Source organism: Colletotrichum abscissum, assembly GCF_030869225.1.
Source record: "Colletotrichum abscissum strain IMI 504890 chromosome Unknown Scaffold_14.1, whole genome shotgun sequence".
In the NCBI taxonomy this organism is placed as follows: domain Eukaryota; kingdom Fungi; phylum Ascomycota; class Sordariomycetes; order Glomerellales; family Glomerellaceae; genus Colletotrichum; species Colletotrichum abscissum.
Genome location: NW_026850032.1, coordinates 1093190 through 1114352, shown reverse-complemented (window position 1 = coordinate 1114352; position 21163 = coordinate 1093190). Strand labels below are relative to the sequence as shown.

Genomic DNA, 21163 nt, shown 5'->3' with positions numbered 1-21163 from the left:
AACACGCCGGCTCCCAGACTTTCTTCTCTTTCTCCTCCTGTCCTACCTTTATCCGGTAACTCACTGGCAACGAAGAAGAAAAAGGACCAACAGCCCCGCGCCGTAAAAGAGAGACATTAGAGTGCAACGGCACAACCAGCAACCGTAACACGACAGCAGGAAGACGATACCGCTACTCTAGCACGCCTACGAAGAGCTTTGCGAAAAGTCTCTGCAACCTGGAAACGTGGAAGGACAGCCGGCCCGGGAACGGACATTGAACAGTGCTTCATGTGATGGTTGGATTGGAAGAAGTGTAGCTTCCCGACTGCCTTTGGTTCGCCACGAAGCAGCCGGACGGTGCTGTGATCGTCTCGGATTGGTGAGTAGGCCTGTCTCACAGGAGTCACCCACCTGTTTCTCGGCTTGAGAGGGCTCAAAGGTTCTGGTCTGGCAGACACGGACCTTGCAGCCTTTGCCCTGCCTTGAAGTCGTCCTCCCCAAATGCAGCTTGCCGACTAACATCGCACCGGGTCCCAGATCGAAATCCGAAAAAGGATATAGTGCCATCATGTCCGCCTCCGCGAGAAACCGAACCGCTACCGTCAGCTCCGGGCAATCGTCACAAAGAGGTCGGAGCAATGAGATGCAGGATTTCAACATGTCGCAGCCCAACATCATGCGGTACTTCGAGCCATGCGCCGCCACGGCGTCCATGTTCTTGTATGCCCAGGGTTCTTCCATCGTATGCTGCCACCACGACACTCTCACAATAGAAAGAAGATTTTCAAGGCACTCGGACGAGGTGCAGTTGCTCGCAGTTGATACGCAAAGCGAGATTGGAGCCGGAAGGCTGGTAGTCAGTTACGATGCCGGGCAGACAGCCATTGTCTGGGATATTATGACGGGCGACGAAGTAGCCCGATTCGCTTCATACGAGCACTTGACAACTGCTGCGTGGATGCGCAATGGCAATGTTGCATTTGGTATGTTTATGTCCGAAAATTCTCACATAGTATACACTAACAGATGGCTTTAGGTAATACGCAGGGCAACATTATTCTATTCGAGCCCACAACATCAGAGCATATCTCTTCGAGAACGATTGACCAGATTGCCGTGACAGCGCTTGCACCAGCCGCAGACTGTAGGACATTTGCGATTGGGTAAGCTTAAAGAACTCCAACGGGCGTCGCAAAACAAAGTTGCTAACTCTTCGTAGATACCAAAATGGCTCGTTGTTGGTCGCAACTCTTCAGCCACGTTTCACTATCCTCCACAACCTAGGCACATCAAGAGCACCTTCGCCTATCGTCACGCTCAACTGGCATGCTTCGTCGTCTCGTCAAAAATCGGACATGCTGGCATCACAGACCCATGATGGCGACCTCCGAGTTTGGAGTGTGTCCAAGTCGTACAGCAGCGATGACCCCGCCAAGGTTGTGAGGATTCTCAAGCGCACCGATAACTACCAGACCGGTCCCAACTGGATGGGCTGGTCAAAAAACGGCCGCATTATCCAACATTCTGACTCGTACGTCATTCTTTGCCACTTGAGGCTTACGCGCGCGCTTAGAACTTGCACTGACTTCTATCACACTAGGGAAACACTATCGTGGGATGTCCGTACTAAGCACGTTACTTGGGATAGTATCCCGACGCTCGAGCACGTCAGAGGCCTGGCCGTGTACGGCCCCGGCGCCAGCCTCTTCACCCTGGGAGCCAACAACACCGTACAGCAATTCGACCTTAACACCCCTTCCATCATAGTTGCTAATGTACAGCACCCGGCCAACTTGTTGCCACCATCACCGCCTGTCTCGATAGAGGAACAGCAGGGACAGAAGACATCAACAACCATCGTTACCGACTCGGATGCCACGTCTGGTTCAATTGAGCTCGGCATTTCGGAGAGCGACGAAGATCACTTGTCTCCCTTTGATCGTATAGTTAGCCGGAAGGACACGGGCACGCCCAAGGCGCTCGACCCTTACGATGCCGATACCGCAAGCGCGGCTTCTAGCCGCAGCGGACTGTCTTCCATCTCGCGATCCTCCGGAGGATCTCGGACGCCCGGCCGGTACCCGTCGTCGGCCGTCTCTCGAGGCATGACTGAAAACACCTACATCTCTGCTGGCTCGTCTCTCAGATCTTCTGCTGCACCTTACCAAGAACGAGACATGTATTCCATGAGCGGAACGTCAATGATGAGCGGCACCTCCATGTCCTCATACCGCTCTCGCCGTTCTAGGCCATCCCGTCTACGAAATGAGGTCTTGCCGAGCCCTGTCGACAGCAAGGTTCAGGATCTCTTCAAGTACACCAGGAGCCGGCTCAGCGACATTCCTTACAAGCACCCGATCGGGGGTGACCATAGCCGACTCACGAATGACGATCTCCGCAAGCAGATGCTTAGCACCATCTTTGGATGGAACAAGGAGATTGACGACTTGGTCAGAGAGGAATTGAGCCGACACAATGCGGCTTCACCGGCGCGTATTCTTCTGATGAGATGGCTGGGCGATATTGACGCAGATGTCATGGCAGCGAGCTCGGCCTCAATGACTTCTTCTGACTGGATGTTGCTAGCCCTCAGTGGTATCGGAGGCCAAGCTTCGCAGCACAAGCTGGGGCGCGCCTACGTTCAAAGACTCCTGGAGCACGGTGATCTTCACGCCGCTGTTACCATTCTAATTGGCATGGGTGATCACAATGATGCCATTGAGATTTACGTGTCCCACAAGAAGTACATGGAGGCGCTTATCCTGACTTGTCTCTTCTATCCCGCCGTCTGGGAACGACAGGCAGCTATCATCAAGAAATGGGGCGAATGGGCTGTTATGCACGGGCAACAGCAGCTTGCCGTGAGATGGTACGTTTTCTCTATCAAGTGAACATAATGGTACGATGCGCTAACAGATTTCCAGTTTCGCCTGCACTGGTGCCGAGTCTGATGAGCCATGGACATCACCTTCTGCTGCCCAAGTGACCTTCCAGAGCATCAACCAGAACGTCCATGAGAATATCCCGGAGGTCCTGTCACCTCCTCTCTCGCCTCCCGGCATTAATCGTGGACCCCAAAGAAGCATCGCCAAGACGTCCGCTCTGAAGCTGATCACGTCTTTTGGCGAGCAGCAAGGGAAATCAAAGTTCTTCTCTCAAGGAGACGGCGGACAGACTCCTATCGCCGCAGGCCCAACGCCCATCGCCGATTCTGCGGTCTCCCCTGGTGGATATGATGTCACCACTGCCTTCATCCGCCCACCAAACCGCAGCCAATTCAACACCCCGAACTCGGCGAGATCCGGAGCATCTGCCTTCAGTCGCAAGCGCCTCCCTTCCATCGGTGAGATTCCGGGAGACTTGTCGCGTGAACAGCTTCAGGTTGACGTTGAGGAATCTCGACGTGCTATGCAACTGCGCATGTCTTCTGCCGAGCAGGAAAATCTCGCCGCTGGCCTGTCTCTGCAGAGGGCTGCCACAGCAAGCCCGATGATGATGCGCGACCAGTACAAAAAGATCACCACACGGACAAGAGAAGCACCTCCCCCATCTCCTGATGCTAGAATGATTATCAAGATGGAAGGCAGCATGGCCCAGCGCAACGGTTCCCGAGACCGCAAGCCGAAGGGACTTCATCTTGAGCTTGCAGGTTTGAACAACATGGCCAATGAGATCACCTCTCCCGAGCAGTCAGTGGCATCTTCCACCCGTTTCCACTGGCCTTCCCGACGTAGGGGACCCGGCTCCGTCACAGGCTCTGTTACGTCTCAATCCACCACCGGCAAAAGCATCCGCAGCAACACTACGGGTGGACGACAGGACTACATCCACAGCCTCGACACTGCCCAGCGCTTGCAACAACGCAAGCAGCGAAGCCGACATGCCAGTCGAGAGGGCAAGCGCGATGGCTCCCGTGGCCGCGACCGTGACCACAGCCGCACTCGCAAGACATCTTCTCGCGAAGCTTCCGCTGAGCGTGGCCGTGCCTCTAGCCGCAACTGGCCCAAGGCAAAGCGCTCCCCAACCTCGCCCATCCCTATGTCGCCCGAGGATCTCATCAACCTGAGCACACCCAAGTTCTTGCCGGATGTCGGAGAGCCCGCCACAGTGAGGAAGTCTAGCAAGAGCAGGAAGGGTACTAGTCGCGCATCCAGCCGGGGTAGCCAAGGCCGCAACAGAAGCCCCGAAGGCAGACATCGCCCTCCTGCGCTTGAACTCCGCGGCCGAAGTGCGGACCGGACTGGCTCTCACGCCAGGTCACCTTCGTCTCCTCTACCTCTGTCAGCCAATCTTGTCCACTACCAGGGGTCTGAAGACGAGGAGGACTATGTCAAGGCTGTTGTTGCCCAAGAGAACTTCAGAAACAGACACAACAGAAGCACCAGCCAGCATGGGTCCCGCAAGGCGCTCTCACCTGAGCTTACCAGAGAGTTCCCTCGACGAGACCGATCCGAGAGTCGCCGTCGCCACGCTGGCGAGAATCTGGATCAATCCCGCGATATTGCGCCTCCCCAATCCAAGTCTCGTGCCGCCTCTACAGAGCACGCTGGAGACTTGAAGGCTATGAAGGATGAGAGGCAGCGTAAGAAGGAGGAAGCTGCTCGCGAGCTCGAGGAACGTCGCAAGTCCCTCGCACAGCGTCCCTCGGCGCCACCGATTCCCCACCCCAACCACATCCGAATCGGTATTGAACCATCCCCAAGTGCCGTTGAGCTTCCGCCTCGCAGCCACACTGCCGACCCTACTACCAACAGAAGCATGTACGCACGCAGCAGCTCCAATGTGCACATTGGTTTGCCCGCAACGCCCAAGGCCATGCGTCTCATCATCGAGTCGGACAAAGACAAGAACAGCATTCCGGTGCCCCCGATCCCGGCTACGTTTGCCCAGAGACATTCCCCGGTGACTTCTCCCCAGCAGCAATCCCCCGAGAAAGAGCAGTCTGCCGAGACCCTCACTTTGCTCCCTCAGACAACTTACCAGCTTCCTTCCACGGTCTATCAACCTCCCAACCGCGGAATGATTCCTCGCAGCATGTCGGCCCCGCCCGTCCCTCCTGATGCGCCCTCCCCTAGAGGTCCTAGCGCCAGCAGCAAAGGTCTTTCTCGCGGTCCTTCCATGAGAAGAGGTCACTCTGGTGAGATTCGCACTGTCGATGACATGATCCGGGTCAGACGTGCCTCCCAAGAAAGCAACAACTACGGAAGCATCCCACCGCCGCCGCCTCCTCCTCCTGCTCCGCCAATGTTGAAGGAGCTTCAGCACCTTGCGATGCCTCCTCCCCCGCCCCCGGCGCCTCTCCCGTACACCGCCCACATTCAACCCGTGACCATGGGTTCCGGTATGATTGAGATTGTCATGGACGACGATGACGTTATCCAAACGACTATTGCTGCTCCCATGGACACAACAGTCCCAGTAATTCCACCACCCGCCCCGCCCGTGTCCAAGGGTGGTCACAGCCGAGGACGCAGCTTCTCTGAACGAGACAACAGCATCGCTGGCCGATTCTCCAAGGCGACCGACCGCTTCAGGTCCGGCAGCCGCAACCGCAAGGAGCCCTCAGCGCGGCCCCGCGGTCAGGAGGACTACGAATACGCCCCTTATGAGAGCGTACCTATGCCAATGAACTACGGCCGCGAGTCGATGCGATCTCCCCCCGCCATGGCGCAGAAGAGCTTGCCTACTGGCCTGCACCACAGCGAGATGATTTGATTTGGTCTTCCTGCTGGGAAAAGTTTCTACACTCCCCAATCCCTTAATTAGCTTTACACATCACATGTCGATTCGTTGCATGGCGACAGGCGTTTCTCGATGAATCTCGATACCATTACTTTTTTTCCACGACCAACGAACACGAACAACACACTTTGCAGTGTGGCAGCTCTGGGGCCGCCAGAACCACAACAACAGCAGTTAGAAGCCGCCTTTTGTATACTTCGAGTCTATCCTTGACGACGAACATTGGAACGCGGAGTGAAATGCCATTTCTTCTCCAATTTCTTATTATCTTTCAACTCTTTTTCGTTACACTTCTTGTTTTGCATTCTTAACTTCTCAAATGATGACTGATGATGGCTGGATCTTGGGATTTCGGGGCAGAGCCGCGAGGCAATACACATGAACACACGATACCTGTAGTGGGAAGAGCGGCTATGTACGTGATGGAATGAACAGTCGTCGCGGGGGAAGGTCGAAAGGGGCCAAATGGAAACGAAAACAGAGAAAAAGCTGGATGGTTTTCAAGATGACACCGTCTTGCACCAACGAGTATGATGAGAGAGAGAGAGAGAAAGGAGGAGGAGGACGGAAGGGTTGGAACGGGATGGGTGAAAAGGGACCGAAAAGTGCTGGAAACGCGTGTCTTACAATGTTGCCTCACGGCATCTTTGTTCATCTAGTTGAAGGGTACGGGGATTCTTCCTTCCCCCGCCTCTTTTCATTTCTTTAACTTTTCTTTCCTTTTCAGATCTGCTTCTCCAAGTCGTTGACTGGATTGCAACTGATGTTGGTCTTTTATTCCCTTTTTGAGCGGGTGATGATAGCTATGTAGCTTGCTCGTCGAGATGGCCACGTACAGGCTGAAAATTGAGAAGAATGCAAACTGATTCCGAGACTATTGAGACATGGCTGTGTCATATGAGAGTATTAATACAGTGACTCCGATAATTCAATTGAGTTTGGTCCAAGGGGAAAGGCGGGAAAAAACAAAAGAAGTATGTCGTGAACTGGGATTGAACCATGTGCGAAAGAAATTGTGCCCAAAAAGGTACTTCTCAACACCCCGAAAAACATCGTCAACTGTACACACAGTAGGCGTTCGTCTCAATTACCAGCGACAACAATCAGACGGTCGCAACCGCGATGCACATGCATCTACCGACCAGTACGATATCTGATCCCAAAAAAGGTCAAAAAATTGGAGTCGGTATCTCTATCCTCCTCCACTACCCCAAGCCCCCAGCGATCGTAATCCAGCACGCCATGCGACGGTGAAGATACCTCTGCAGAGTGAAACCTCCCTCAAGTGTCATCTTCATTGCTTAGGGCCACACGCAGCGATCGCAGGTTACCCGTGCGAGTGGGTGGCCACCGCAGCATTCGCACTGGGCGCCGCTGAGGGGTTCCAATGTGGATGGGGTAGCGGAAGAAGAGTAATGAAAGCCTTCAACCATTTGACCATTACAGCCGGTAATTGCGAACAAAATTGTACTTCAAGTAGGGTCGGGGGCTGGCGGGGGACGTGCGGTGGTTTATGGGTGGGTCTGCTGAGGTAAGCAACTGGTTTGCGCGTGCAGGTACCCAACGCGCCGGTGAACATCTCCACCGAGCACCGATCTAAGCTTCCATCATTCAGCCCAGCTTGCAATCCTGGTCGGAGTTGACTTCGCGATTGCGCCCAGGGGTTCCGGCTCTGCGAAGCTCTCACCAACTCCTCCAAACAAAACCATCAAGCCGAATCGAACCTGCATAACCTCAATGGCACTATAGCAGCCCTACCGTCCTCACTTTTCGGGCTCCGGCTCCTCGTAGCACTCAACCCCCAACCAAAACCTCACGATGCTCGCAACAACCCCCCGCCTCCACGTCCGGCGCCCCTCGCCAACAACAGCCGAATTCACAGTAACAACCCGCCCACCACCAACCCTCGCGGTCCGCGTCCTCTCAGGCCTCCTCTTCACCCTCCGCATCCTCCTCTTCTTCTCCTCGATTCTCCTCCTCCAAGCAGCCCTGGCAGAATCACCATACGTCATCTCCCTCCTCTCCGCATCGACAAGAGCGAAACCCACCGTAACCGCAACTGCAAACGACGGCCCAGACGCCCTCTTCTCGAGCGCAACGCTCTGGCAGGTCCTCCTCTTCATACGTACCTCGGCGCCAGGCCGCCTAGCGCACGCCGCGGCAGCATCGCATGCGATACCGCTACCCGTCCTGGTCCCGGGGTGTCTGCTCGCGGCGTACGCGACGCTGAAGCGCACGCATACCACTGAGAGTCTGCTCGTGCTGCGCGGGCTGGGGATACAGACGAGTTCGACGAGTGGGAGTTATCTGTCGGCTGCCGCGACGCGGTTCATACCTACCGAGAAGATTCAGGACGTGCTTGTGAATGAAGCGTTCAGGGGCTTCGAGGTGCGGTACTATTTGATTGTCATTGTCGAGGGGGAAGAGGATATCGTCGTCGTGTTCCCTAGGATACTACCCAAGAAGAAGATTGTCGAGACGGTGTGGAGAGGCGTAAGGGGGTGTCTGTGGGAAGCGGATGGCGGTAGTAGTAATAGGAAGATGGATGATAGATGGCAGAACGGGGTATAACAGGTCCCTCGTAGCCTTGACGAATATTCATGATCTGACCAAAGCTTTCTACTTTATCTTTTTGTTTATGATAGGGGGCATGTAGCCATGACCTACTCATCCCCATCACCCGCCGCAGCAGCCTGCTTGGCATCCTTAATGGCCTTCCTCCAATTCTTCGACTCCCTCATCTCATCCGAGTTCTTGAAGCCCTTACGCTGCGCCCACCGGTCATTAATCTCCGCCGGCGACGGCGTCAACTGCTTCTTCGCAATCGGCACGTACCCGCCCGACAGCTTCCCCTCGTGCCCGCCCTGGAAGACCCTCTTGCCCTTGGCCTTCGACTCGGTCCCCTGTACCTGTCTCGAGACGAGGTCCAGCAGGCGGTTCGCGAGCAGCTCGTCCATCTTCTTCTCGCGGTAGTGCGACCACAGGTTCTCGACCACGTCGGCCTCGCCGTATACCCAGCCCAGCGCATTCTCCGCGTCGTTGGACGTCCGGCTCTCGTCGTCGCCTGGGAAGACGCAGTTCCACAACACCAGCGGCGTCTCATGCGCTAGATCGTAATTCGGCTTCCGCGGGGTGTTCTCAACATCGAGCAACCGCGTCACGAGGTCAGGCGTTTCCAGGCGCTGGCCGATGAGGAACAGAATCGTAACCATATGCCGGATCTGATGCCACAGGAACGCTGTCCCGCGGATGTTGAACGAATACACCTTCGGAAGCTGGCTTCCATCAACAGCACTGGCGCCCAGATACGGCAGCACCGTACCCACGTCTTTCACCTCCTCGACGCCAGCCTCGAACATGCGCCGCTCAAAGTTTGTAATCTGCTTACTCCCGTCCACCTTGCAAAAGTTACGGAAGTCGTGGCTGCCAATGAAATTCTGCGCGGCCTGGTTCATGGCGTCGATGTCGAGGTAACCCTCCTTCATGCCGTCCGGCGTGCCATCGACGGTGATCGCCGTGGGTGTGAAGGCGGGCTGGGTGAAGAAGTAGCGGTACTGGCGCTCCTCGCACGAGAAGCGGGCGGAGAAGTCTGGCGGCGGGGAGGGGCACCAGGCGATAATGCGGATGTCGTCGGGGAGGAGGCGGTTGAGGACCTTGACGTACTGGATCTCGTCGTTGATCTCGTCCCAGACCCTTTCGGGCTTCTTCTCCCTCTGTTCCTCCTCGACCTTTTCCGTGCCCTCCATCGGAGTGTCGTCCCCTTCCGTCTCAGCGGCCGGTGCAGGATCCTCTTGCTTCTTGGGCACCGGTCTGTTACTCCGCACCCTCAACCCGATGACCTGTCCAAACGCGCTCACGCCGCGATCCGTCCTCCCGCACTTGGAGTACTCGCAGCAGTCAAAGTTGACGACATCCTGATCCTCGGGGAAGATGAGGCACGACTTTGTCAGGGCGTTCCACAGCTCGCCCTCGATCGTCGGCAGACTCGCCGAGGTGGCGTACTCGAATCCGCCGTACCGCTTGCCCAGGTACGCCAGCTTCAGCGCGATGAAGCGGGTGGAGTACCGTGACGAGTCGATCCGCTTGGCCTCCTTCTTTCTCTTCTTCACCGGCGGGGCCCCGTCTGTTGCTGCTACCACTGCAGCACCGGTGCCGTTCTTGGTGGTGCTGCTGGGGGCACCGGACCCGGCTCCGGAGGCCTTTGATGCCGCATCCCGCTTGTCGAGTTCATGCTCGAGCTGTCTTATGCGGGAGATGAGACGCGCCTGGTCCCATGACTCGTACCGTCCGCTCACATCGGCCATGTTTGCGACGGGAGCGGTGCTGAAGCTCCTAGCCGCGAATGTAGAGGATGGTCGGTAAGGATGAGTGAGATGCTGGTGAGTAGTAGTGAAACGACGCAGATGGTGGCGGTGTTGATAATGCCCTCCTCGACGGACTAAAACTTGTGAGCAGCCGTGTAATAGACCTCCAGCGTGCCTCGATAGGTTCAGACTCGGGCTTGGCGGGCAATGCAGACAGAGACCCCAAAACAATTCATGTAAGGGCTTCATGTGCCTTCTCTCTCTCTCATGTGAGTTTTTGGGAATTTTTGGAGGGGTGGTGGTGGTTTAGACGCGGACCGGCATCATGCGGGTACCTTTGGGCCTGGAAGAGTCACTTTTGGAGGGGCCGGCGCATGCAAGTTGAGTGACAACCAATTTTTATTTCTTTTTATTTCTTAGCATCAACTTTTTTTCGTCGCCCTGTAGAAAACAAAATGTGGCTTGTGCTGTGGCTGTAGCTCGACTCCACACTCTCTCATCCTCCCCTCATGGAGAAAGCCGAACCGTTGCGACGGGACCAGTGGGCGCGAAATGGGCACTGTGTTTCTGGTGCTGGAGTCTTGGCTGAGTCCGCACCAGGCCTGGCCCTGCGCCATTTGTTCCCTAGACATCGCCGTATCTAGACGTCCCATCGGAAGTCGTCCGAAGCAGCCGTTGCGTTCCCTTCAAAAGGCTCAACATCAAAGGTTTTACAATCATGGAAGAGGAATCAGTCAAGATATTATTAGTTGGTGATGAGAAATGTGGAAAGACGTCGTTTCTCTCGTCCGTATGCCCTTTATCGAGACCATGCCATGGGGGTCTCACAATGCTAATGAGATGTGCCCCTGAAATAGGCGACTGAGCGCCGGCGAAGGCACCGGGCCCATCAGATTGCTCAGAGATATTGACCAACCCTTCATTTTCGAGATCAAGTTTTCTGGAAAACCGTACCGTCTAGAGTTTTATGATACAAATAGCCCCGAGAACTGGAAGCTGCTCGAGCCGGACATTGTTATACTGTGTTACGACATAAGCCAGCGGCTGAGTCTCATCAACATGAGGAGACATGTATGTACTCCTGAATGACTCTCTTCTGTTTCTGTATCCCGTCTGACATCTGATACAGTGGCTTCCAGAGGTCAAAATGTCCTTCCGCAGGCCCGACCGCTTGCCCATCCTCATGCTGGGTCTCAAGAGAGACCTACGATCCGAAGACGACCCCAACGGGATCATCTATCCCCAAGAAGCATACCAGCAGGCGCAGGAGATCCGCATAGACAAGTACATGGAATGCTCCGCGGTGACGGGCGAACTGCTCAAGCTGGCGTTCGAGGAGATTGGTAAAACCGCAATCATGACGCGGAAGGCCGAGGGAGGACAGAGCGAGGGCGGTTGTGTCGCCATGTGAGATTCATTGCCTCGTCAGGGCGACCCTGATACTCCACTCCAGGAGGAAGAGGACACATTGGGGGACTCGGTGCCGTCCAAAGTGAGTTGCGAAGTGTGATGCGGCAAGGCTTTCTAAGCAGCGCCGTTCGCAGCTTCCTCGGCGCCTTCCTCCTCTCCTGCCTCCTGGGGGAACGAGCCAAGCACTTCAGCAATGATGTTGACCATCTCCTCCTGCTGGTTCTCATCGAAGCGCTCAGGCATCTCTTCGATGACGGTGTTCAGAGCGGCGACGGATGCTGGGCGGAGGTTCAGGATCATGATGACCTCACCCTTGGCCAAGTCATAGGGCTGAAGCTTACCCAGGAGCTGGGTGATACAGTCTGGATGATATGTAATGGGGTCTTGGCTGAGCGGGTTTGGTGCTGTCCGCAGATACTGGAGGAGCTACATATGTGTCAGCCATGAGTTTATTACACAGAAGCAGATACCCAATTTTCATTGCATATATAACTCGGATGTGGTCAGACTCACCTCTCTTGCCAGCGGTTCAAGGTTGCCGGGACCGCGGCGTTCTCCACGCTCACGCTTCTTCTGGCCAAGCTTGCGCTCATTCAGATGTTGATAGACCTCATAGTTGGTCAAAACTGCCGACTGAGCCTCAAGGATCTTCATCTTGATTGCGTGCTTGGCGCGGGGGACGACTAGGTTGCGATTGTCGGGTAGAGGAGAAGGTGTGATGCAAACCGTTTGATACCAGGTGGCAACGGCGGCAATTGCGTATCGGCTAAAAAGAGTGCGGAAAATGCAAGCTGCGCAGGCGCTTGGTGTTTGCGGAAAATCGACGTGTCGGTGTACAAGGTGAAGAGGCTAGGCCAATGTACCTGTCACTCAAAACGGAACCTCGCAGATGCTCTTTGAGAGGGACAGGAATAGGCTGTTCAAGTAGTACAACCTTGGACAAGCTGACGTTTGATTTGACAAGGGTAAGTGACTGGTGACTCTGCCTGAGGGTCTATCAAGGTAATATCGGGTCGCCTTGAATCCAGTTGTGACTTGTGAGAAGTCGGAAGAGTCAGATGAGGTAAAGGTACTGTGTAATCTCGTAAAAAGAATTACACTCGTGACTGTACGGAATCTAGGCGAGCAATGGGAGGCAAGGTACGATGCTGCCGCAAATTCTTCTTGACAACCCAAGTGCCCCGCGGTCGATGGCCGGTACGGTTGGCAACGAGCTGCAGGGAGATAAAAAGGCAAGCAGAAACGCAGGTGCATTGACACGGCCCAAGGCACCAATCACGATGCCCAGTCCCCCACTCTGCCATGTGCTAAATTGTCGTAGAGTACGTACCGGATCTGGAATTGCGCAATGAGAGGGGGAAAGAGCGTTGGCGTTGGCGGCTTCAGATTCGAAGTAGGCGCCTCCGCTGGCCGGTGGCCGCTTCCTCCTGCCTGCGGCCCTGCCACCTGCACCTCTTGTCGTTAATAAAAGCCGGTCGGTTACTCGCGTTATTTCACTCCTTATTACACTACCTTAGAACAACTACCTACGTAGTACAGTACGACACTAATAAGGTAAGGGGAGGTGTGAGATTCCCCAGGTACTCCTTCCCACCTCACTATCATCGTCAAGGAGCGCTATTTTCTGGATGTACATTCAAGAGGCATATACTCTGTCTGCATTATCCGTACAATCACGAGGCAGCCAGACTTTTTGACAAGGGGATGGATTGCAGAATATCCACCTCATTCGGCATATCGCAGTCAGAATTAGAACAAGAGTCACTGCTGCATTCCGGGCAGCGTTCCACGAATCCAATGCAATTCAATCCTCCCTGTACGAAGTCAGTCGTTGACACTGTACTTCCGTACCTGGTCGCCTATGTCTTCCGCCGCCGTCACCGCCCTCGCATCGCTTCAGGCATCTCCGTCACCGGTCTACGGCACTCTGCGTGAGGCTCGGCGTGTCTGGGCAGCCTGGCAACGACCGGAAGAATACAGTGCATAGTTAGAACGTCGTCGGGGCGCAAAATCTCTGCGAGACTGCCAGAGATCGGAGTCATGAACATACACACAGGCGCAACAAGGTACCCGTGCTAACCTAAAATGGCCACTTCTACACCCATCCACCCTGTGAGGAAGCCCTGTGTAATCTCTCTTTCTACCCCACCACCACACATTTCCACCTGCCACCCCCAAGTCCACATGGCGGCGACTGCACCCGACCCCGATTCCTGCCAATCCCAAACAAACTTATCCACTCAGAGATTTTCCTTTACAACTTCTCGACAACCCCAGCTTCAGACAGAATTCCCCCCGCTACCAGCTTTTCCCTCCTCCCTCTTCTCTTGAGCTTGTTCGTCATGCTCCCGTTGTGATCGCATCTCTAGAGGCCTTCCCCCTCATCCCCGCTGATTGCTCTCCAGCTCTCGAGCATCTTTACTATACAATTCCCTTCTACGCATACCCTCGGCTTCGGCACATTCCAGTCCCTGTGACGTCGCCCTGCACCCCACTAGCAGATTTTTGACGCCTCCAGCAAACCCGACACCGGCTCTTTCGCTCGCGATCCTCCAACCCGCACACGACACCTTCGAACCCTCAAAAAAACCCGGGGTATCTTTCTCCACAACCATCTTCGAATACCCTAGCTGCGAAATACACATTGCAGCCCCGGCCTCGACGCCCTCTTCTCTTCCCCAGGTCCTAGTCATACCCTCGAGCGGTTCTGGGTTCAGCCTCCAATATCGCCGGTTTCGCCCGACCACTATTCTCCTCTTGTTCATTCACCCATTGCTTCTTGAGCAACCAGCAAATCTTCACAATGGTCCGCAATATCATTGTTCTCGGAGGCAACTCCCACCCGGAGCTCCTCAACAGTGTTTGCAACAACCTCGGGCTGAACCCATGCGAGCGCATTCTGTCAAAGTTCTCTGTTGGAGAGAGCCGCTGCGAGATCAAGGACTCTGTGCGCGGCAAGGACGTCTTTATCGTCCAGACTGCATCTGGCAATGTCAATGACAACTTCATGGACTTGTGCATCATGATCTCTGCCTGCAAGACGGGCTCCGCCAAGAGAGTTACGGCTGTCATGCCTCTGTTCCCCTACTCGAGACAACCCGATGTCCCCTACAAGAAGGCCGGCGCACCTCTCTCAAAGCCAGCAGCAGGGACATCTAAGAACTACACCTTTGAGAGTGTGCCTGCGACCCCGGGTCCTGGTATTGCGCGCAGCATGGGCCTCCCCAACGGCATTGATGGCATTGCCTCAAAGCTGGCTAAGAGCAAGCTCAACGAGGAGCGATCTAATGGAATGAACGGCGTCGACCATTCCAAGACCAATGGCAACGGTCGTAGCCACCACGACTCTGTATCCTCTCAGGTCAGCTACACCAACCACGACAACGAGCAACAAAGCCGAATCGATGGCTTCCAGTCCAAGCCTGGATACAAGCAGTGGGTTGCCCAAGCTGGCACACTGGTTGCTGACCTCCTGGCTTGCGCTGGTGCGGACCATGTGGTATGTACCCCCGAAAAGAACTCCTGAAAATAGCTCGAGAGAGTGTTCAAAGGAGGCCAAAAGATTCGCGCAGCCAAACTAACAAAACGTAGATTACGTAGGTTTTCTTCCCGATCATCCTTTACGTGGTGCTTTATGTGACACAAAGGCCATTGCTACAACCCTCCCTGGAGCTTCCCAAATGCTCTTTATACCTGCATCGCTTCATTGCTTCTTTCTGAAGCATATGCTAATGATTGCAGGATGGATCTCCACGATCCTCAGTACCAGGGCTTCTTCGATGTGCCGGTCGATAACTTGTACGGCAAGCCCCTCCTCATGAGGTACATCCGCCAGAACATCCCCAACTATAAGGATGCTGTGGTTATCAGTCCCGATGCTGGTGGAGCCAAGCGCGCCACTGCCATCGCTGATGAGCTGGACATGGCTTTCGCCCTGATCCACAAGGTAGGCCATTACTTCCCGTGTGAGGAGACACAGGATTCATGTTTTTTTTTTACAGGAGCGACGCCCGACCAAGTACACCGAGCAACGCAATGCCAGCATGATGCTGGTGGGCGATGTCAAGGACAAGGTCTGCATTCTCGTTGACGACCTCATCGATACCGGCAACACCATTACGAGAGCTGCCAAGTTGCTCAAGAAGGAGGGTGCTACTCACATCTATGCTCTCTTGACGCACGGCATTCTCAGTGGTGACGCCATTCCGCGTATCAACGCTTCTGCCATCGACAAGATGGTCGTGACCAACACCGTTCCTCAAAAGGACCACATGCGCGCCTGCTCCAAACTCGAGTTTTTGGACGGTGAGTGCTCTCGAATACTACCGTGTCCTGGAGCGAAGCTAAAATTTAGCAGTCTCTCCGGTCTTTGCGGAGGCTATCCGTCGTGTTCACCACGGCGAGTCGATCAGCGTCCTTTTCCAGCACAACTAAAAGCATCATCACGTGGCGTTCGAAAAGAAACATCGGCTTTTTTGCATCGGAGGGTTTATTGGATTCCACCAACTGCTTCTAGGGAATCCCAGCAACCGTTGGTGTTGTTTTACTGGCGTTCAGCACAGGGGGTGGGTTGAGTGTGGCATCTTTTCTTACGCCATGGACATTCTAGACGTTTTCCTCTTTTACCCGGACTTATCAACAACATACCAGCTCGTTTCCCATTGGAAATGATGCAAACCAGTGGCAGCCCCGTTTGGCTAGCCACATTGCTACACAAAAACAAGATACTTAGAACCTCGTTCGTAAGATGGAGGCTCTCTGTACAGCGGAACAGCGGACCCGAAGGGGGAGCTTTGCTATACACACAAACTTTTCATGTCTGATGGATTACACTTGTCCGTTTTACTGTTGGCGACTTTGAACGTTTCTTTCATGATTTTTGGGACTTGTGCGAAACGGGGGCCAGTAAAGTGCTGCGCAATAGTCTTCATCCCGTCCACATAACACAAACATATCCGTAGAAGGTTCAGCCGCTTGATGATCGTCAGCGTGCCCGTAGACAAACCGTGACACATATTTGAGATAGAAAAGAAATCTAGCAATCGAGATGTACAAAACCTCTGTCAGTTTGAAGGCGAATGCCCAGTGCCGTCGTTGCGTTGATGTCTATTTGTGCTGACGAAGACTTGTCCTTGTAAAATGCTTTTCACATGTCAGATGTACCCAGCAGAAAGAGGATTTCGATCTGTTATCCCCTGGCATACAAACAGTACACCAAACCAGACTCAAGAAAACAAAGTGTGAACCGAATCTAGGCCGATGGAAGTTCCAAAAGAAAAAGCAAGGATGTCGGAACAAACTCCTACAAGCCAAGAAGTCTTCTTCCCCAAACGTCTCTCGACCCCAAACTCCCCAACTTCGCCCTGGCCCCACCGAGCCGCGGTTTCGCGGGGTACATTCATTTGCTTATCTTATCAGGGCGTTGGAAAGCCAAGCTCTCGCCCCGCCAACCCGCCGAGCTTCCCTCTCCCGGGGAGGGATGCTTAAACCGAACGACATCTTTGCCGTGAGTTTTGAGCCTCGGCAACGACGTCAGGCCAACGAGGACGAGCAGCATTCTTGAACACACAACTCGAGTGACTTTCTCACACCTTCGTCTCGTGCGTTGTAGACAATTCAGGTCTGGGTGACTCTAGTAGCATTAATCACACAACCGGGTCATTCGCAATGGCGACCCTCTCCGGCGCAGAGCGCATCCGCGCAATCACAGATGAGGACGGCATGTTCAAGGCCTTTGACACGTACCCCTGGAAAAGAGACAAGATGTTCACAGTACGTCTCACCTTGGAATCACAGATAATATATAGCCCGTCAATCATCTCGAGCTAACGATACGTGCTCCAGTCCGGCCTCTATGCGATCCTCGGCGATCCAAACACGGAAAACCCGCAAGGCACACCCACCGACCTCGCGATCCACGCCCGGATATTCTACTACGCCCAGCGCATCGGCGTGACCATTGACTTTGCAAAGTACAAGGACTGGCTCGCGAAGCACCCGGACCACACGCCCCCCGACGTCCTGCCCGAAGAATACAAGACGAGCAGCGCGACCAGCACACAGGGAGCCTCCTCGTCCACAGCTCCCGCAGCCAGCGGCGCAACAGAATTATCAGCAGACGACGTCCCAACACTAACATCCAAGCTCGACACCCTCAACACCAACGAGACCACCCCCGCAGACCCAACACCAGACTCTTCCGCAACCCCGGCAGACGAAGCAACGCCCTCATGGCAAGCAGCAGCCCCCAAAGCAGACCTCTACGTCGAACGCAAAGCGCAGCCGCAGGAGGGCGCTCCAGGCCAAGGGGGCGACGAGCCAGCGTACCCAATGGGTTTCGCGCAGATGCTGGAGATGATTCAAAAGGGGATTCCCATCCCCGGCATCAGACAGATCCCAGACACCGTCGTTAGGGACGCAGTGAGTATCTCCCCTAGTGTTTCTCCTTCCTCTTTTCTTCTTCTCAAGATCGTTACTGAACTTGCAGTCTGTAAAACCATTTGGGAAACGTGCGGTACCCAAGAAGCCGTGGGAGAAGGATGTCGCAACTGCAGAGGCGGTAGAGAAGCCATCTGTAGTCGACTCCGAATTTCCACCGTTAGATGACGCTGTATCACCTGCAGTAGAGGCCGAGTCTGTAAGCAAAGAAGCGTAAGACGATGCATGATCAGAATCATGTAGGATTCAGGAGGCAATACGAATGGCGTTCTGGAGAGGGGATAGGGATACAAGGCTTATGGATTACCACAGAGTCAACAATGTCAAGCAAAACATTACAAACCCGACACGGGAAGATCCCATTTACGAGTGCGCATAAGATAATAGAGGGGACCAAATTACTTGTAGAAGGATCATTTCTAGGGAGCTACCTAATGCTCAGTTGAGGACTGCCACAGATGCTGTCCAAGCTGGACCAAGGCCGCACTCCAAAGTCTCCGGAATGTGATACATAACTACATACAATCATTGTCTTTGACTTTTGGTCCGATATGCCATGCTTGCCTAGTTGTCCATCCTCGCCATCCTCCGGGTTGTCCAGTTTGAATTTTGATGAGACTAAAGGAGTATCAAAGGGGTATGTGGATGTGTCGATGAACCGCCATGTATAGATGCGAGCATTCTGGCTGGGCTTCGTGATGCAACTCCAACGCCCACTTAGGGTTTCGAGGTCACAGTGACGCACCTCCATATCGCAAAATCCGTAACCATGAAGTGTCCAATGCACTCAGACAAGTGATAACCTGCCGAGCGTAGGATGACAGCTGATTTGTAAATTAATGGCCGAGGAAGATGTTTCGTAAGCACGGACAAATGAGGTGGTGCAACGACTTTGTCAAAGTTGAGGGAAATCGAATGGGGTGACAGGGAATTAGGGGAAAGAGGTCCTATAGTGACGCAGAGTGAGAACAGTTGAGAAGTTGATGGCGACAGTATGAAAAGATGGTGACAAAGTCTAGCGGTAGCCGCCGCCGCCACTGTAACGGGGACCAGCACCCATACGGTTCATGGCAGGACCAACTCCGGGGCCGGGACGAGTAGCAACAGCGGGGTTGGTGCAAAGCATGCCCACGCGAGATCCAAACTTGGAGCCTCGAAGAGAGACCATGTGCTTGCGGATGTGGGCGGCGACAACCTCACGGTGCTGCAGACCCGCATGAGTGAGGATGTACTGAATGAGATAATTGCCGTACTGGTCGCTTGCAATGTCAACGAGGGGGATGCGAGGGCGATCAACGCGACCCTCACAGACCCGATCAAGATAGCGGCTGAGGAACTCTCCCCCTCCAATCTTCAGGCACTTCTCGACAACCTTGGAGGCGTACTGATCAGTGCTGTATTCGGCAGCGTAGCGAATGACATGATCGATAGCACGGCTTCTGTCCGCTGGAGCGCCATGCTCACAGATGTGCTGGATGCACCAGTTTCCGAACTGTCCGTGAGCCACAATGTCAATGTTGGCAAGGACTTCCTCAATACAGGGACGCTACAAATCCATAGTCAGACACATATGTAGAAAAGAGGGTCAGAAAATGTCAGCATACCTTATCTTCCTCGAGACAATTCTCGAAGATGTTCTGGACAACCAGACTGCCAGTTTCGCCCAAAGCGACTTCGTGCCACATGCCTCGCAAAGCCTCATTGACGAACTTCATGATCTGGGGCGGGGACTCGGACCATCGAAGCTCAAAGAGCTTCTGCCAGACATGACAGGCGTAACGATGAATGACGGTCTCGGGAATTCTGCGAAGAAGTTCGTGGACCATGATAGCCTTGTAGTCCTCGGGGACGGAGTCGAACGCCTTCTGAACGACATGGCAACCAAAGGGATCCATGGACAGATTGAGAGTATTGCCGCGAATGGCTTCCGCGATCTTAACAACTTGCTCTGGAGTGCCGTGCTCGAAGCAACGCTGTACAAGGAAGTTGCCAAAACGGTTGACCATGAGAGGATACGCTTGGGCAACGATTGCCTCCACGATCTCGTACTTCTGGTCTGGAGTGCCAACCTTGAGCTTCTGCTGCAGGAAGATGGAGGCCTGCTGGTCATTGTTGCAGACAATCTTATCCACAATGTACTTCCAGTTGCAATTGACATTCCGATCCAACAAGCGGCGGTAGTTGAGAGGCTCAGTAGTTGGCAGGTACGTCTGGCCCTCCGTGGCAATGGCCTGTTGGGGATGGAACATTAGCACTTTGCATCAAGGTCCATGTCTGGCATTGTCACGTACCTCGCTCTTCCATCCATCGCCAGTGGTGAACTCAGTTGCATGGGGAGACAATGAACTTCCTGGACCCTGCTGGTTGAAGCCTTGATAGCCCATATTGCCTGAAGCGCTACCAGGAGGACCACCCATGGGGTCGAACGGAGCAGGAGAGGGAGTGAAGCCGCCATAGTTATGTCCAAAGTTGGTTCCTCCGTATGGCTGAGGAGACGGCCAGCGGCTGTTGTCGAACCGGTTGTTTCGGCGACTGCTAGGGGGCCGAGAGTACATCTCGGGGCACCACTGGTCTCGTTTCGCTGCCCGCGGTGCTCTCCCAGATCCCCCAGCTGTAAGGTACCATCCACGGTATCCGCGTACCTTACCCAAGGTACCTGCCTTTCGTGCCTTCCCACAACATTCTACATGCTTAAACAAACGGAAACTTGTACCTTCCACAAGGGGGGGTTATTGGAGAAGGATGGGGAGGTGCTTCGGGAAGGGGGCGACCCCGACTTCTGCTGCTGCTGTCGACCGCCGGCCCGGAGGACGAGATGGTACGAAGGACGGATACGTACAAGGGTGACATGCGTAGGAAGCGAGAGGTCGACTTAGGTTCCTTCCTTACCAGATCAACGTAAGTACGGTAGGTATACGGCTATACGTACCTTATTACCAATGAACTAAAGAGAGCACATGGCATTCAACTGCATCTCATGTAATAATCCGCGCCTCTTTATTATTCTGCTACGTTCTTCTACACCCCCAAACGTCGCTTTGCTATTTTGGTTTGCTGCCTTCGGCTACCTCGCCTGCCATTGGAGCATCTCGAAAGCCACCACCATCACAACCACATTGTACTGGTAATGGTGGTGGTGTAGAGTTGCTTCTCCTCGCCAGTCAACGGGCCTCTCGCCCCAAGTTCGACGCCAATTCGCTTGTCTGCGGTGCCTGTTGGCCGCCGGAGCAACTGTCTGATACTTTGCGGGTCATGACTCGGCACTTTGATCGATGCTGCAAAGCTAG

General features: G+C 54.3%; 9 protein-coding genes across 9 annotated transcripts; 6 read left to right on the top strand and 3 right to left on the bottom strand.

The window, feature by feature from the left end:
• Positions 1–550: 550 nt before the first annotated feature.
• Positions 551–5697, top strand: CABS01_06933 (uncharacterized protein; the record flags this gene model as incomplete). Its single annotated transcript, XM_060540298.1, has 5 exons — positions 551–965; positions 1019–1145; positions 1202–1513; positions 1583–2851; positions 2907–5697. The coding sequence occupies 5 exons, from the start codon at positions 551–553 to the stop codon at positions 5695–5697; spliced, it is 4914 nt and encodes a 1637-aa protein (XP_060403982.1).
• A 1244-nt stretch (positions 5698–6941) lies between these two features.
• On the top strand, positions 6942–7259 carry CABS01_06932 (uncharacterized protein; the record flags this gene model as incomplete). The annotated part of the gene is made up of 1 exon (XM_060540297.1): positions 6942–7259. A coding segment is annotated over one exon (318 nt), but the record flags the coding sequence as incomplete, so codon positions are not given.
• Positions 7260–7542: 283 nt separating this feature from the next.
• CABS01_06931 (GPI-GlcNAc transferase complex) lies at positions 7543–8295 on the top strand (the record flags this gene model as incomplete). Its single annotated transcript, XM_060540296.1, has 1 exon — positions 7543–8295. One exon carries the CDS (start codon positions 7543–7545, stop codon positions 8293–8295), a length of 753 nt encoding a protein of 250 aa, XP_060403980.1.
• A 92-nt stretch (positions 8296–8387) lies between these two features.
• CABS01_06930 (tRNA pseudouridine synthase A) lies at positions 8388–10028 on the bottom strand (the record flags this gene model as incomplete). Its single annotated transcript, XM_060540295.1, has 1 exon — positions 8388–10028. One exon carries the CDS (start codon positions 10026–10028, stop codon positions 8388–8390), a length of 1641 nt encoding a protein of 546 aa, XP_060403979.1.
• A 718-nt stretch (positions 10029–10746) lies between these two features.
• Positions 10747–11439, top strand: CABS01_06929 (uncharacterized protein; the record flags this gene model as incomplete). The annotated part of the gene is made up of 3 exons (XM_060540294.1): positions 10747–10814; positions 10886–11099; positions 11158–11439. The coding sequence occupies 3 exons, from the start codon at positions 10747–10749 to the stop codon at positions 11437–11439; spliced, it is 564 nt and encodes a 187-aa protein (XP_060403978.1).
• A 113-nt stretch (positions 11440–11552) lies between these two features.
• CABS01_06928 (RNA polymerase III subunit C17) lies at positions 11553–12092 on the bottom strand (the record flags this gene model as incomplete). Its single annotated transcript, XM_060540293.1, has 2 exons — positions 11553–11864; positions 11952–12092. 2 exons carry the CDS (start codon positions 12090–12092, stop codon positions 11553–11555), a joined length of 453 nt encoding a protein of 150 aa, XP_060403977.1.
• A 2149-nt stretch (positions 12093–14241) lies between these two features.
• CABS01_06927 (ribose-phosphate diphosphokinase) lies at positions 14242–15872 on the top strand (the record flags this gene model as incomplete). Its single annotated transcript, XM_060540292.1, has 4 exons — positions 14242–14923; positions 15086–15384; positions 15440–15743; positions 15796–15872. 4 exons carry the CDS (start codon positions 14242–14244, stop codon positions 15870–15872), a joined length of 1362 nt encoding a protein of 453 aa, XP_060403976.1.
• A 1233-nt stretch (positions 15873–17105) lies between these two features.
• On the top strand, positions 17106–18255 carry CABS01_06926 (uncharacterized protein; the record flags this gene model as incomplete). Its single annotated transcript, XM_060540291.1, has 4 exons — positions 17106–17210; positions 17283–17858; positions 17926–18089; positions 18189–18255. 4 exons carry the CDS (start codon positions 17106–17108, stop codon positions 18253–18255), a joined length of 912 nt encoding a protein of 303 aa, XP_060403975.1.
• A 636-nt stretch (positions 18256–18891) lies between these two features.
• Positions 18892–20431, bottom strand: CABS01_06925 (uncharacterized protein; the record flags this gene model as incomplete). Its single annotated transcript, XM_060540290.1, has 3 exons — positions 18892–19422; positions 19481–20107; positions 20168–20431. 3 exons carry the CDS (start codon positions 20429–20431, stop codon positions 18892–18894), a joined length of 1422 nt encoding a protein of 473 aa, XP_060403974.1.
• Positions 20432–21163: the final 732 nt, after the last annotated feature.